The 16005-nt window shown below is 43.1% G+C and overlaps 1 protein-coding gene across 13 annotated transcripts in view; it reads right to left on the bottom strand.

The window, feature by feature from the left end:
• The window catches only part of COL23A1 (collagen type XXIII alpha 1 chain), a 587226-nt gene that overhangs the window by 49010 nt on the left and 522211 nt on the right, over positions 1-16005 (bottom strand). For 7 of the 13 annotated variants that reach the window (XM_077326687.1, XM_077326689.1, XM_077326681.1 and 4 more), the window contains 7 exons: positions 14009-14071; positions 13854-13916; positions 13707-13769; positions 13125-13187; positions 3048-3092; positions 2012-2089; positions 574-597 (listed from right to left, as the gene is read on the bottom strand). In XM_077326687.1, coding sequence (XP_077182802.1) covers positions 574-597; positions 2012-2089; positions 3048-3092; positions 13125-13187; positions 13707-13769; positions 13854-13916; positions 14009-14071 — 399 coding nt within the window. The remainder of the gene's footprint in view (positions 1-573; positions 598-2011; positions 2090-3047; positions 3093-13124; positions 13188-13706; positions 13770-13853; positions 13917-14008; positions 14072-16005) is intronic. The other 6 variants (XM_077326682.1, XM_077326694.1, XM_077326686.1 and 3 more) reach the window with 4 other exon arrangements.

Genomic DNA, 16005 nt, shown 5'->3' with positions numbered 1-16005 from the left:
ATGAAAGGTGTGGGTAGCTAGGTTCTAATTGTTAAAAAAAAAAACAACGTATGATTTGCAAACCAAGAATAATACAATGGCACATAACCCAATTCTTGTCTGAAGTCCCAAATTGAAAATGTATGGCTACTGTCTTCCATAACAGACATTCAAGGCACAGCACTGAGGGAATACTCCTTGGTAGCGCCATTATCCCAAGGTAACAGCGGTAGGCATAATCTGTCTCTCACTGATTTCAGTGGACGAATTAAGCATGTGCTCAAATCATGGCCAATGAGTTTACAAAGAAAACAAATAATTGTAGCATCTATTTTGAGATTTAATAAACCAGAGGAACTGTATAACAAAGCAAGTAACACATTCGTAGTTTGATCATTGGTACGCTTGACATACATCAGTCACGTTGCAAAGGATACGGGCTCAGGAATTATCAGTCATTATTTCATTAATAAAAACCAAATGTTTGGCAAAACTTTCTAAACATCTCACATCCAGAAATCCAAAACATCCAAGCTACATGCTAGGCCATTCCGACAAACCAATTCAAGCAGGCATCTGGCATACCGCAATTACCGTCAATTTGAATTTCCCTGCAGCCTGTTATAAAACAATTAGGGTGGTTTTCAATTGCATCTGGAACTGAAAATTTATACTGCTCAACTATTTTGACATTAGCTAAAATGAGAAGCTTAGATATGATCTTTTCTCAACAGAAAAAGAATAATACCATTTAGTCAATCATTTTTGCAGAAAATGTGGTTGAATGTCTGCCCATTCATACTGCTATCAATTTCTTGATAATCTCCATCCATCCATAGCCTGAAGTAACTACCTGATAATTTCACTTCTGAGTCACTTGGAGGAGCTGTTTGTCCATGTAATACACGTCACTGTGTATAAATACAGGCAGCCATAACTGAACCATACCTGATGCTCCCTTGAAAGACATCTCTAAATTTGCCTGCCGCTGTTCTAGCTGTTACCTGCAGCTGCTGCTTGAGACTGTTTTGCTGTCAATGCGATAAACACTGAAGAGTTTTGTGGCTGTTATTCACTAGTTTTCACTCATACAGAACCAGCACAGGGATCAAGATATGGAGACATAGCACCAGAAGAACAACAGCACTAGTCTGGTTCAGATAGTACAGAATACAGAACATTTGAACCTCATTTCATTACAGAACCACCAGGCACTTCCCCTGTACTGCTATTCTATCTTCATCTTTTTTTATTTTATGGTCCTTTGCCATTGATTGTCCTTCACTGCTGACAAGTGAACAGCAGCCTTCCTCACTAGTTATATGACTGTCACATAAAGATGCAGTTCCTTTTTATATATGCAAATAGATTATTTGTGCCAGAGCAAACCTCCCCCCCTCTCGCCACCCAGTTGACTATATACAAAACTGGCTAATCATTTCACTCCATCAGGAGTGGTACTTTTACATTATAGCAGTGGTCTCCAACCCCCGGGTTGCGGCCCGGTGCTGGGGTGCGAAGGCCTTGGCGCCGGGCCGCAGCTCCCTCTTCCCGCCCCCCCCCCCCGCAGCAAGAAGCTCACCAGGCCGCGAGCAAAGCGTCCGATTAGCTTGCGGCTGAGCAAGCTTCTTGCTTCGGGAGGGAGGGGGGAGAGAAGCTTGCTGGGCCGCGAGCTAATTGGCTGTTTCAGCGGCCGATTTGCTCGCGGCCTGGAGGGGCGGGGAGAGGGAGCCGCGGCTGCCGGCATGCCGGTGGTGCAAACGCGCATGCCCAGACTTGCCGCACATGTGCGTTTGCATCCTGTGGGGGCACAAACACGCATGCGCTGCAAGTCTGGGCATGTACGCATGTGCGGCACTGCCGTGCGTGTGCATTTGCGCCCCGCCGGATGTGTGGCAAGTCCGCGCATGCGCGTTTGCGCCAGGGCTGCCGCGCGTGAGCGGGGCCCCGGTCGCCCTGTCCCCCCACCCCGTCACAGCGGTCCGTGGCCACAGAAAGGTTGCGGACTGCTGCATTATAGCATAGAAGTTACCTTGAGAGCTTCCAAGATTCTGCCATCATAGTCAATTACTACAGTATCACCCTGTTCTCCTTTCATGCCTGGAGGGCCCTGTGAAAGAGGGGCAAAGCAAAACAAGACAAAAAAGAACCACAAAGAAGTTAATCAATAACACCAAAGTGAATGACAAAAATTACTATTTTCCGTATGCTTTTAGGAAGCCAAATAAATTTTAATGCAGCACTGAAATAGTTCAGTGTTTTGATTACCAATCAAATTATTAATATCATCATCATCACCCATTGCAGGAAAAGCCATATAACATCAACACTGCTGTAGACTACTCCCACTGAAATCACTGGAAGTACACAAAGACATGTGATTTGAGAGCTACTCCTTTAGTATGAAAAGAGTCTTGGTGTACAAACATTTGAAAGCACATCAGTATGGAAGACAATGATTAGTCACATAAACTGCCATTAAGGATTTTCAACAGCCTGTCAAATAGCCATTACTAATATCCATCCCCCCTTGCCCTGGATGGCCCAGGCTAGCCTGATCTTCTCAGGTCTCAGAAGTTAAGTAAGGCTGGCCCTGGTTAATATTTAGAAGGAAGTCCAGGACCACTATGCTGAGGAAGGCAACAGTGAACTACCTCTGAATGTCTCTTGCTTTGAAATCCCTATGGGGTTGCCAAGGCAGCTGTGATTTGACACTTGACACCATCACCAGTATCTTCTATCCCCATCTATATTTTCTTTCTTTCTTTCTTTCTTTCTTTCTTTCTTTCTTTCTTTCTTTCTTTCTTTCTTTCTTTCTTTCTTTCTTTCTTTCTTTCTTTCTTTCTTTCTTTCTTTCTTTCTTTCTTTCCTGTGAAATAATTTCCTACTGAATATCTATATGACTGGCCCTTGAGCTGGACTGACAGCAAATGTTCAAAAGGTTATCCAATGATATCTACTGCTGTCTTCCCTGTATAACAAAGCATACAGTTTGCTTAGCACCATCCTAATGACATAAAACTAATAAAGTTCCGTAAGGACTGAGTTAAAGGATGAAATATCCATACCCTTGGCCCAATGTGTCCATCTGCTCCCCTTTCACCAGGTCCCCCCTGAAAACAAGCAATATTTATTAATTCAGTGACAATAATATCAATATGCAGTGTGACTTCAGGAGCTCTACACAAGCAGTAGCACCATTTAAAGACATCAAACAATGCAGCTGCATCAGCCAAATCCGATACAAGGCACTAAAATCTCCTGCAGACAGTTGGGATCCTTCTAACATTACAGACAGCATATTACTAAATAGCCAAGCCACTTTCAAATGGCAAATATTAGAAACTCCACCACTTCACAAGAAAGGCAACAATTCAATGACAGTCTGGCACATCAGCATTACATATCAAGATTATCCTCACATTTTGAAAGGAGAACATTGGAGGACAGTCTCATGCACTCACAACCCCCCACCCATTTTTACATAACTGGGGCATGAAGATTAAAAAATAGCAAATTGGTTAAAATGGCTTTACATAAACAAAGCCTTATCTGTATATTTTCCTGTTTTCTGTAAACCGCCCTGAACCCTCGGGGAGGGCAGTATATAAATATAACAATAATAAATAATAATAATAAATATAATAATAATGAAGCTTTCCCCCCTTTTTGCTATATTTCTCTCGGCTAAGGCTCATGAGCAATAATGGAATCAGTACTAAAATGTTGCATCCTAGCATGAAAACAAATGTAAAACACAATGGGTGTTCATAGCTGGATCTTTCTGTCTTCATAACAGAAGTCATTAACAAGTATGCTAGGGAACTGAATAGTGGTTCAGGGTATCTGTCTTGCTGATTCCTGTTTAGCTGCCATGATCTCCAGTTTCTCATTCACTGAGGAAGATTAACAAAGCACATGACAGGCTGTGTGCTGAGTCAGGAAGAGTAATAGCTTGAAAAACAGTTCAGTTTGCCAGCATGCTAATCTATCGATTTAGTTATGAAGCTGGATTTATGGTGCCGGCCAAGGGTGTGCTGAGATCCTACTGCTTATGTTGCATACAATATAAACTTTCAGCATCATTCTTAATCCCTTCTCACAAAGGACATCCAAGAGGAACTTGATTTAATGCATTTATTTATGCATATTCCTAATATCTGCAAGCATGGGGGAATAAAGTGACTCCTAATATTCTGAGAAGTTACGGGAAATGAATGTGAAAGTCAACAAGTGGCAAGCAATTCAAACTAAGTCTAATCAAACAGACAGATATTATTTGAAGGGTTATTCTTCCATCTATTTTGTACTGGTGTTGGTTGACTTCATCATTGATACTGCCTCTGAAATCGTTTCAGAGTTCACCTATTCTTGGGTGGAGTTCAAGCATATTCCAAGACTGCTTCTGTGCAGAATCCATCTGTATGACTGCAGAGTCCATAAAGAAGGTCAGTTAGGCTGCTAGAATAATGTCTTTGTGAGGCTGCCCTTAACGAGTACCCAGACATTTCAAATGGTTCAGGATGCTGCTATCTGTTGAGGTGTGAGCATATTACACCTCTATTCCATTAACTGCACTGCCAATTTATCCCAATAAAGGTACTCTGAATCTGAACTGCACTGCTTACTTACACACTGCATGATTGCTGTCTTTAAGTATTTGAGAGGTTGTCACTTACAGGAAGGGCAGGGAAAGGTTCCTGTTGGCAGCAGAGGATAGGACCTATAGTAGTGGGTTTAGACTATGTGTAGAATGATACCAGCTTGATATCAGGAAAAATAATTCACAGTTTTAGTTCAGCAGTGGAATTGGCTGCCTAAGGAGGTGATGAGCTCCCCCTCACTGACAGTCTTCAAGCAGCGGCTGGACAGATACTTATCCTGGATGCTTTAGGCTGATCCTGCGTTGAGCAGGGGGCTGGGCTAAATGGCTTGTGTGGCCTCTTCCAACTCTATGATTCCATGATCCACAGACACAATTAAAGATGCTGTTTTTGATCTTTAAAGCCCTAAATAATTTGGGTTCAATGTGCATGGAAAACATCTATTTCTTTATGAATCTTCTCACTCACTATGATCTGCCAGTAAGGCCATCTCAGGTAGAAGGAAGGTTGGCGAGATGACAATCTTCTTAATGCTTGCCCCAGTGTTGTAGAACTTGCTGGTACATAATGTCTGCTTGTCCCTCCTTATTGGCTCCTCATAGGAGCAGGTTATGACTGTACTTTTCACTTGAACATTTGATACTGGATTATGAGAGGCAAACTATTTTTATGTTGCTTATTGTTGTGCTGCTGCTCTTGATTTATGATTTCATGATTTAATTGTTTTCAATATTTGTGGTATGCAAGTCTTGCAAAATAATATGAGTGAACACATAAAACATTTATACACCAATGTTCCATGCAATCAAACTACTGAAAATAAAATTAAATAAAATTCATAAATGTCTACACACCAGTGAAGTGCAAATCCAAAAAAACAAATGTATAAGTATAACCCAGATTAATTTAATATGAAAAAGTGAGGTTTTTCATCCCTTCCAGAAAAAAGAGACATTTTTCAAAATGGTTTCTAGAAGAAGATTCTGCAATTTGCATATTCAGTAAATGATGGGTTGTTGGCTGATGCTGTCCTTACCTGGTTCTGCTGCACAGTCAGCAAGGCATGCTGCCCTGGTCCTATGTGGCACTGTGATCTTTCCTTGGGAATGTTTAGGGTTGCCAGACTCCCTGTGGGGCCTGGAGATCTCCTGGAATTACAACTGACTTCAGCTATCAGTTTCCTGGATGAAAATGGCACCCTTGGAAGTGCACTCTCCAGCATTATACCCCACTGAGTTCCCTCTCCTCCCTAAACTCTGATCTCTCCAGGCTCTATCCACAAAACCCCAGGAAGTTTTGAACACAGCTGGCAATTCTGATATCTCAATTTTTGGACTGGTTTCTTAATTCACTATTATACTGGAGCGTATTGCTGTAACGTCTTCTGCATGACGGATTAGGCTGCAATCACCTGTTGTTTGCGCACAGGGCTAATTCCCACTTTTGCACAGAATTGGGACCGGTCCAGGGCAGTCCCAAGCTTGGCCCGACTCAGGCCCTCAGTTGCCCTGCAGCAAAGGAACGTTCCCAGTCGGGCATTGTTCCCACCCTCCCCACTGAGCATCACTTCTGTTAGCTACCCTTGCAACCTTAAAAAAAAAACATATCCGATCCATTACAATGTGATTCCAAAGTAATGAAATAGCAACTTCCCTCACCTGCCACCATATTTGAGCAGCACCTTTCCTTCTTTCTACTTTTTCTTGGTTTAAGTGAGATCGGGGACAGTCTGCATATGTGCGTGTGTGTGTTTGTGTGTGTGGAATGGCATGATCAAACAGTCCACTTTGTTATCCCCTTTTTTGCATTGTAATGGTTTTGCATTACAATGCAATCATGATAAATTTTATTTAAAAAATTATTTCGAACTTGGAGGAGGGCATTCAAATGGTGCTGGAAGGGGACTGGGGAGTTTTCATCATGTGTTAATGATTGATGTGTAAAACAAATGGTGGGAAGTTTTGACTTCCTGTCCCCCCCTCCCCCGGCTATCCCTTGTGTACACAAATCCTGGGGGCAAACAGAGGAGAGTGAGACAAAGGCTCCTTTTGTGGTCCATAGAAAAGATTGGGAGAGCAGGTCTGTGGCAAAAAAAACAAACAAAAAAAACAAGGGGCAGCAAAGCATAATGCCTGGGTGAGTCCTCCGTGTGAGACAACAAATATTAAACTCTTAAAATACACCTAAATTATGTTTTGGGATTTGTAATAGGTGATATATGGGGAAGAATCAGAACTGCTTTGCCAATTCCATTCAAGTCAGAACTATGTTGCTATGATTCCTAAGAAATTTAGGGCCATTCTGCACGACTTTAATATAGCACTAGTCTTACATTTTGTTTTCGCCACTAAAACTACGTTCCGCATGATGTCGTGAGCAATCTGCAACACCCCTGCAACACTAGTGCCAAAATCGCTTTTGTGTAGCAATTTCCGGGAAATCGGGAAAAGTGGATTCACCCTCAGAAAATCGCTACACTCTGGCCAACAACCTGCAACACTAGCGAAAAAGACTTGTGCGTTCTCAATATAGCGGTTGCAACAAAGTCCCTCCCCCTGGCTCTCTCCTCCGAACATCCGGCAAAGCGATTGCGATTTTTTCCCCTCGGAGCGGGGAAAGCAACAAACCAGTGAGGCTTGATTCACCCAGCGAGGCTTCTCCAGCTACAGTCCCTCCACAGAAGTGCTTTAAAGATCCCCTAAGTCCTCAAGCACAACACAGCCCCCTGTTCACCAGTTCCCTTTAATTTCGCCCAAAAATCGCGCCCATGCGGGGGAGGGGATTTTTTTTCCACTCAGGGGAGCGTGGTAATGATGAATCGCCAGCTCACACGCCAGCTAGATGGGTCTCTCCAGGTCTCTCCGTTGCAACGAATCAACGCATATTCGTTGCAACGTGTGTTTTTTAAAACCTGTGCTTAAGGGGAAAGGGGCTTTTCGGGAGCATGATAACAACCGCCCATTGGCGGGGCAGGAACAAGCACAGAAAAATATTGCTTCCTTTCTAGTGATTCCTGTGAGACCAGAAACCTGTGGGGAACGAATGAAACGCTACTGGATTCCACTACAAATGAAGGTATGCGGAACGCCGAGATGCCACTATTTAAAATAGCGTTTCCGCTTTGTGAAACCAATTGGCAACATTGGTCCTTGTGCAGAATGGCCCTTAGAATTATTACATTGAAGCTAATAACTGCTACAAGATTAACTTTTGCTAGGCATTGGACTTCAGTTTGAGTCCAGGCCAGCAGTGGTTTGAGAAAATCAAGGATTTCCAGACTTTAATTAGACTAACTGCTTATCAGCATAACAAGGATGCTGTGAAACGAGATTATAGCCTATGTTTCAATCAGATTTTCTGTCCAGTGTCTCTGTCCCCACTGACATTCAGTAGGACAGGAGGAAAATAAGAAAGAAAAGGGGCAAGAGAAAGGTGGTTAGAGAATGCATGGATATGGGGACAGCCTTACAGTGGCTGCTCTCCTTTTTCCAAGGGCGGCAGTTGGGGAGAACCAGTTGCTCCAGTGCGAACTCCAATGTGGAGTTCTGCAAGGTGTAATTCTCTCCCCAACATTATTTAACATCTTGATGCACCTCCTCAGCAAACTGACTTGGAGTTTCAGGCCTGGATGTCACCAATATATAGATGTCACTCAGCTGTATCTCCTGATGGACAGCCGGCTGGGTAACCCCCTGGATTCTTTGGCCAGATGCCTAGATGCCATAGTGGAGTGGGTACAGCGAAGTCACCTGAAGCTTAATCCCTCAAAGATGGAGGTTCTCTGGCTGGATGAGAAAGGTCCAAATAAGGAAGTGCATCTTCCCAGCCTGGGCAGTATGCAGCTTTTATCTGCTCAATCGGGCAAGAGCCTAGGAGTGATTTTAGATGCCTCCGTGACCTTGTAGTTTCAGGTTGTGAGGGTAGCACCACTGACATTTTATTATCTTCCCCAAGCTAAGATACTAGCACCCTACCTGGCCACTGTTATCCATGCAACAGTCACCTCTGTGCTGAATTACTGTAACTGACTCTATGCAGGACTTCCCTTATCCTTGTTCCAGAAACTGCATCTGGTCCAGAATGCAGCTGCTGGAGTCCTCACTTGAACACCACGGAGGACTCACGAAATACCAGTACTTCAGTAGCTGTGTTGGCTCACAACTGAATTCTTGATCAGGTTTAAGTTGCTGGTATCAACCTTTAAGTCTATATGCGGTCCAGGTCCAGCGTGTCTTAAGAACTGCCTACTCAAATATATCTCTTGAAGGGCATTTCACTCAGTCAACAGCAACAGGCTTGTGATCCCTGACCCCAAAGAAGTGCACCAGGCCTGGCGGAATGAGCTCTCAAGTGAGATGAGGACCCTGTTGGAACTCAGCTCCACAGGGCCTGTAAAATGGAGCTCTTCTACCAGGCCTTTGGTTGAGACCAGAGTAGACATAAATAAGCAACAATGGGCCTTCCCCTACATACACACTCCACTTTTCATCATTCAGTGGGAACTGCCCTGACAAGTACTGGGTTGATCCATGATTATGGGGGTTTATTAATCCTAGTTTTATTGATTGTGTATACTTACATTTTAAAAATAGTATTAATGTATCTATGTTATATTTTAATTATGCTGTTAGCCAGCCTAAGATCCTGAATGAGGGACAGGATATAAATCAATTAAATAATAAAATAATAAAAAATGAGAAAAAGGAACTCAGTAATAAAAAATTCACAGACTTGTGACTGGGCCCATTTTATGGCTTTTTGTTCCCCCGATCCTTTATAAAGAAAGTAGGCAGATTAAGCTGCCTGCACATTTAATGAAAGTAGTTCAAGGAAAGTTCCTAAGCAGGAATCTTCTTATTCTTAGTACTGATGAGTACAATACCTACCTGTGGCCCTGAAAGTCCATTTATGCCTTTCTCCTCCTTTGGTCCAATTCTTCCTTTCCCCATTTACCAGTTAAAAGAAGTTTAAGCAAAAAAGTTCAAAGTGATTCTAAATAGGGATTTTAGTACTAGTACTAACAAGAAGAATCTTTTGAAGAAGAACCTACAGTTCTAGAAAATGAAGTGAAAGCTGTACTGAAAGCAATTAGGAGAAGCATATCACCAAGAGTAGATAGAATATCAATAAAGCTATTCTAAGTCACTGAAACTGACATCAAAATATTAACATGATTGGGCCAACAAATGTAGACAACAAAGCAGTGGCTCAAATACTCAAAACACTCAATTTACATTCCAATTTTCAAAAAGGAGATGCCAAAGACTGCAGCAACATTAATTTCTCACACAAGTAAAGTGATGCTCAACATCTTACAACAAAGATTGTTACTATATACAGAATGAGAAATGTCAGATGTTAAGAAAAGGAAGAGGCTCTAGAGAATTTAGGTTGCAAATTTACATTGGTTTCTGGAGCATATGAGAGCATTTCAGAAGAAAATCAGCTTGTGTTTCATAGATTACAGCAATGCTTTTAACTGTGTGGATTGTGAAAGCTATGGTAAGTTTTAAAAGACAGCATCTGATATTTTTCATAAGCAATCTGTACTTCAGACAAGAGGCTGTTAGACAAAATATGTTAGACAAAACAGATTGATTTCCAATTGGCAAAGAAGTCAGACAAGGATGTATTTTATCTCCCTATCTCTACAGTCCATATACAGAGTGTATCATAAGAAGCCAGATTACATTTAGATAAAGGTGGAAAGAACCAGCTTGCTGTAGTGGTTAAAGAATGTAAAGAGCTGTAAAGAATAAATAAATAAATAAATATTAAATAAATAAATAAGAGCAGCAGCCTCTAATCTGGTAAACTGGGTTTCACGCCCCACTCCTCCACACGCAGCCAGCTGGGTGAGTGTAGGCCAATCACAATCCTGATAGAGCTGTTATGACAGAACAGTCCTGTCAGAGGTCTCTCAACTCCATTTACCTCACAGAGTGTCTGTTGCAGGGAGAGGAAGGGAAGGTGATTGTAAGCCACTTTCAGGTAGTGAAAAGTGGGATATAAAAACCAACTCTTCCTCTAATGAAAATTGGTCAAAGTAACATTAACATTTAGAAATATGCAGAAGACATCACATTACTGGCAGAAGATAGTGAAGACTTGAAACTATTGGGATATTTGGTTAATATAGTAAGGTTTTGCCCAGTCATAGAAGTATGCAATTGAATGTAGTAACTAAACCTCTCAAGAAGTATATTGCAAAAAAATAAATAAAAATAAACTGATATTCATTAAAGTAGATCCAGTTCATATTCAGGGTGCAATCAAAAGAAGAGAATGAAGTCTAATCTAAGGAGTACTTTCCATATCACAAATGGCCTGCTTGTTTGGCATCATGTGTGTGGGCATTATATCTACAGGGCATTGTAGGAGGGCATTGTATCTACAAGAGGGACCTGCAGAGGCATGTGTCTCCATGGAAGGCCATGTGGAATGAGTCAGAGGACAAAGCTGGATCAAAGGACAGCTCTTAGGTTAAGATAAAGAGAGGCATCTCATTCAAGGAGATAACACCTATACACACTTGGAGTGATATAGTCCCCCTCCTCCTGCCAAAAGTCTTGCATGCTGGATCTCTCACTTCAACACACCGGTTGAGGTACACAATATTCAGGTTGTCCTGCAGGCCTTGGCATTTGTCTCTTGGCAGTGGTGTACTGTCATTTTCTCAATCAGTCAATAGTGTGGCTTGACAACTTCTGAATGTGCAACAATTTCTTGTTTACAACTTGCCCACTTTATAGTACCATAACCATAGAAAAATACATAATCTCTAGTGGATCTTAGGTCTGATCTTCATCCTAGTCTGCAGCCCTTTCTGCATTCACAGTTTACTGCTGATTATCACTGAATTTCCGTTGGTGTTCTTTTAATATGAATCCTGTGCCTGAACTCTGCACCTTCTTTGCACATTGGATTGTCTCTTGGGAATCGTGGAGTATGTGTTCTGCTCCATGAGAAAAAGTGAATGTTGCAGCACTGATTTTGTGTGTGTGTGTGCCATATGGTTGGTCTCTCCTAATTGGTCAATTTCAGGCAGAGTGTGTTTTTTGAAACTGTAAGGAGAGATACTCCCAGCTGCATTCAGTGTATTGTGGCCATCTTGTTGAAATTTTAGTGTTTCTCCTGCCGTCAATACTGCTAGGCTTTAAAGTTTCCTTTTAAAAAAACTCTGTGATAGATTCAAATGTCTGTCAATTTTAGTGAACCTTAGTTAATGTACCCCCAAAAATAGTGCAGGTGGGAGCCAGAGGTACCCAAGCTGTGTAGAAATATTCTGCCAGTCACTCCCTCTTTGTTTCCAGAAGAATGGACAAACTGGGGAGACCTCTAGCCAAGGTCTGTCTTAGGAGCTGCTGGCTCTCCCGAACCATTCCCCAGGCCTCCTGCCTGATCTCTCTTAGAAAGTGTTCTCCCTGCAATGATGGCAGGCCAGTGGAGGAGCCCATATGCCATCCCTGAACCTCCTGCTATAGCTACCCTCCTTCCAAATCCCGTCCCAGTTGACAGAATCCCCTTTCCAGTGCCCCAAGTTTACTGGTCTTCCACGGGCTACTGTCAGGTGAGTACAGGCACCCATGTTTTCCTCAGGCACAGGCACCATCCCCAGTATTCTGTCACCTGGGACTGGGACGGGAGAGAATATTACCTACATGGATGGTGCAGCATGGGTTCATGTGCAGCATAGGGATGGGGGTTGGGTGGGGCCGCTGCCGCCATCGTCGCAATGGCGCGTCCCACCTTTCGGACAGTTAATTCTGGTCACTTTAATATAAATACAACAAGTAAAATAAATAAACAAAATAAATGACAATGAAAAAGGTGAGAGCAGAAACTGGCAAAGCAAGATTACAACTGACCATCAAGGAATGATTACTGGGGAAGGGGATTACAGAACTTTAAGATTCATGATGAAGAAACTGAAAATTTTATACATGTGCTATTTCTGAGCTCTATAATCAACCAAAATAATCAACCAGACAGCATCCAAGATATCAGAAGGAGAATTAGCCTGGGAAGTTCAGCCTTAAAAGAGCTAGGAAAGATTCTTAAGTGATATATTGCTGGCGGTCAAGTTAATTTGTGCCATAGTATTACCCATTACTATGTATCAGTTTGAAAGCTGGACAATATAGAATGCTGCCAGGAAGACGGTTGATTCTTTGAAATGTGAGGTTGGAGGAGAGTTTTATGGATACTGTGGACCACCACGAAAAACAATTTTTTCTAGGGAAAATCATGCCTGAACATTCCCTAGAAACAAAAACAACTAAACTGAGGAAATTGTGCCTTTGGACAAATTAAGAGAAGACAAGAGACACTGGAAAAGACAATAATACTAGGGAAAGTCAGAGGCAACATGAGATGGATTGACTCTATAAAGGAAGCCATGGCCTTCAGTTTGTAAGACCTGAGCAAGGCTGTTAATGACAGGACATCTTGGAGGACATTAATTTATACAGTAACCATAAGATAGAAGCAAGCTGATGGTACTTAAGAAACACACACAGTACTGGTAAGTACAATACCTACCTGTGACCCTGGAATACCATCAATGCCTTTCTCCCCCTTTGGGCCAACACTTCCTTGTTCTCCCTACAGCAGTTAAAAGAGGTTTAATGAAAGAACTTCAAAGAAAGTTCCTAAGCAGGGATTTTACTAGTGTTAGTAGTAGTAAGTACAATACCTACCTGTGGCCCTGGAAGCCCATCTATGTCTCTCTCTCCCTTTGGGCCAATACTTCCTTGTTCTCCCTGTAAAGGTATCCCCTGTGCAAGCACCGAGTCATGTCTGACCCTTGAGGTGACGCCCTCCAGCGTTTTCATGGCAGACTCAATATGGGGTGGTTTGCCAGTGCCTTCCCCAGTCATTACCGTTTACCAGCCAGCAAGCTGGGTACTCATTTTACCGACCTCGGAAGGATGGAAGGCTGAGTCAACCTTGAGCCGGCTGCTGGGGTTGAACTCCCAGCCTCATGGGCAAAGCTTACAGACAGCTGCCTTACCACTCTGCGCCACAAGAGGTTCTCCCTGTAGTGACATTTTAATGAAAGAAGTCCAAGAAATATTCCAGCAGGATTTTACTATTGTTAGTACTGCAGAGTGTGATACCTACCTGGGGCCCTGGAAGCCCAAATTTGCCTTCCTCTCCCTTTGGGCCAGTGCTTCCTTGTTTTCCCTGTGACAGTTGAAAAGGTTCAAGGAAAGAGGTTCAAGGAGTTTCAGCATTTCTAGTCTTAACTTTGGTCTGCAAGATACTTACTGGTAGTCCTGAAAGCCCATCGGCGCCTTTCTCTCCTTTTGGGCCAATACTTCCTTGTTCTCCCTGTAGCAATTAGAAAAGGTTCAGGAAAAAGGTTAAAGAAAAACTTGCAGTTTCTTTTACTATTCAAAATATCGTGTTCCATGGATACTTACAGGTGGCCCTGGAAGCCCATCTGTACCTTTTTCTCCCTTTGGCCCAGCATTTCCTTGTTCTCCCTGTAAGTATCACAAATTACAAAGAAAACAGAGGGGCTTATCTGTAACTATTGTTCATTGATCTCTTGTGTGCCACACACATTGGGACTGCGCCACGTGTGGGCCTGCTGCTTGGAACCTTCCCTAGCTTGAGCTCCAAAAGAGGACGCCCACACATCCATGCATGTGAGTGTTTTCCTGCCAGTTGGGTCTTCTGATTATAGGGTGAAGTGCTCATCCTCCTCAGTTTCTGTCACCACTGAGAGGGGAATGCCTGCAGTCCAACAAACCAGGACTCAGCGGGGCAGGCTGGAGGGAATGTGTATCTGTACCCAAGACATTGATGAACAGTTACAGGCAAGCAACTCTGTTTTCATCATCCATCTAGTTATGCATCCCCATATTGGGACCTTAGCAAGCTTAACCTTACGGGGAAGGGGGAAACAGGAAAACAAGGAGTGTAGGACATCTGTTCCAAAATATGCATCAACTCTGGTCTTCAAGTCATAATGCCTAAAGAAAGTACTTTCTCTCAACTGTGTTGCAGCTCTGCAGATCTGGAGCAGGACATTCCTCAGGAATGTAGCTGATGCCTGGGCTTTCAAGTGCAGTGGACAAGCCAGTGAAGATGCCCTATAAGCCTCACAGATTGTAGACACTAGCCATCAAGAGATAGACTGTGACGAAGCTCTGTGCCCACAATGGGGATGCCAATAGCACACAAACAACAAGGTAGATTTCCTTAACTCTTTGGTCCTATCCATATAATAAAGAATGGCTCTTTTCACGTCAAGTGTGTGCAGTGATTTTTCTCTCAGGGATTGAGGGTTAAGGAAGAACACTGGGAGGACTACCTCCTTTGATAAATGAAACTGGGACATCACCTTGGATAGGAACTCCGAATCTGAATGAAGGACTATATGTGAAGGGAACACCTTTAGGTAAGGATGATCCATGTGGAAGGGAGCCAGTTCCTTCACTCTCCTGGCTGACATATTTCCCACTAAAAGGGCCATTTTCATAGACAAAAATGCTAAAGGGTCAAAGCCAAAGGCTCAAAGGGGGGCTTCATCAGGGCTTGGAGAACCACTTCTAAAGACCACTGTGGAACCAGAGGGCATTTTTGGGGGGGGGGGGTATTGGTTAAGCCCTTAACAAAATGCTCGGAGTTTGTGAGCAAAAACCGATGCCCCCTGAACCTCAACATTGTAAGCTGCCAGAGCAGCTAAGTGAGTTCTAACAGGACTGAGAGCCCAGAATTAGCCAATTCCCAGAGGTATTGCAAAATTTCTTGGATAGGGTAGCTAAAGGGGAATAGATTTTGTCCCTGGCACCACTGCTTGAAACAGTACATGTGGCCATTACTACTTCTAGTAGATTTTCTCCGAGACTGCACCAGTACCTCTATCATTTCCTGGGGAAGTTCACTCTGAGGGCAAATCCACCACACCATGAGATGGAGGTGGCTGAGGTCCGGGCACCTCAGGGACACTACAATAAGAAGGGACAGATCCTGTGGGAATTGAATGAAAAGGCCATTTGCTAAGGCCATAAGCTGAGAAAACCATGGTTGGCAAGGTCAGTGGGGGGCGATTAGGATCACATCCGACATATCTGCGATCATCTTCACCAAAACCTTAGGAATTAGCGGGAGTGGGGGGAGAAGAGGGCTCTTGTCCAGGCCAACTGGAATGCATCCCCTAGTGAATCTGGGACCACTTCTCCTGAGGGACAAATAGCGGGAGCCTTCAAAGACCATTGCCTGGTGAAGAGATTGACCCGAGGGGAACCCCATTGGGCAAAGAGCTTGGACAGGAGCTCATTGTTCAGAAACCACTGGTAAGTCTGAGTGAAAATCCTGCTCAGCCTGTTGGCTCTCCTGTTCAGTAAACCTGCAATGTGAATGTCCTGTAAATCTGCAGAGATTTTAAGCAACACCTGCCAAACTCTCAACG

The sequence above is a fragment of the Paroedura picta genome, chromosome 3 (assembly GCF_049243985.1).
Source record: "Paroedura picta isolate Pp20150507F chromosome 3, Ppicta_v3.0, whole genome shotgun sequence".
In the NCBI taxonomy this organism is placed as follows: Eukaryota; Metazoa; Chordata; class Lepidosauria; order Squamata; family Gekkonidae; genus Paroedura; species Paroedura picta.
The sequence above is the reverse complement of the archived record's forward strand: the minus strand, read 5'-3'. Positions and strand labels throughout refer to the sequence as shown.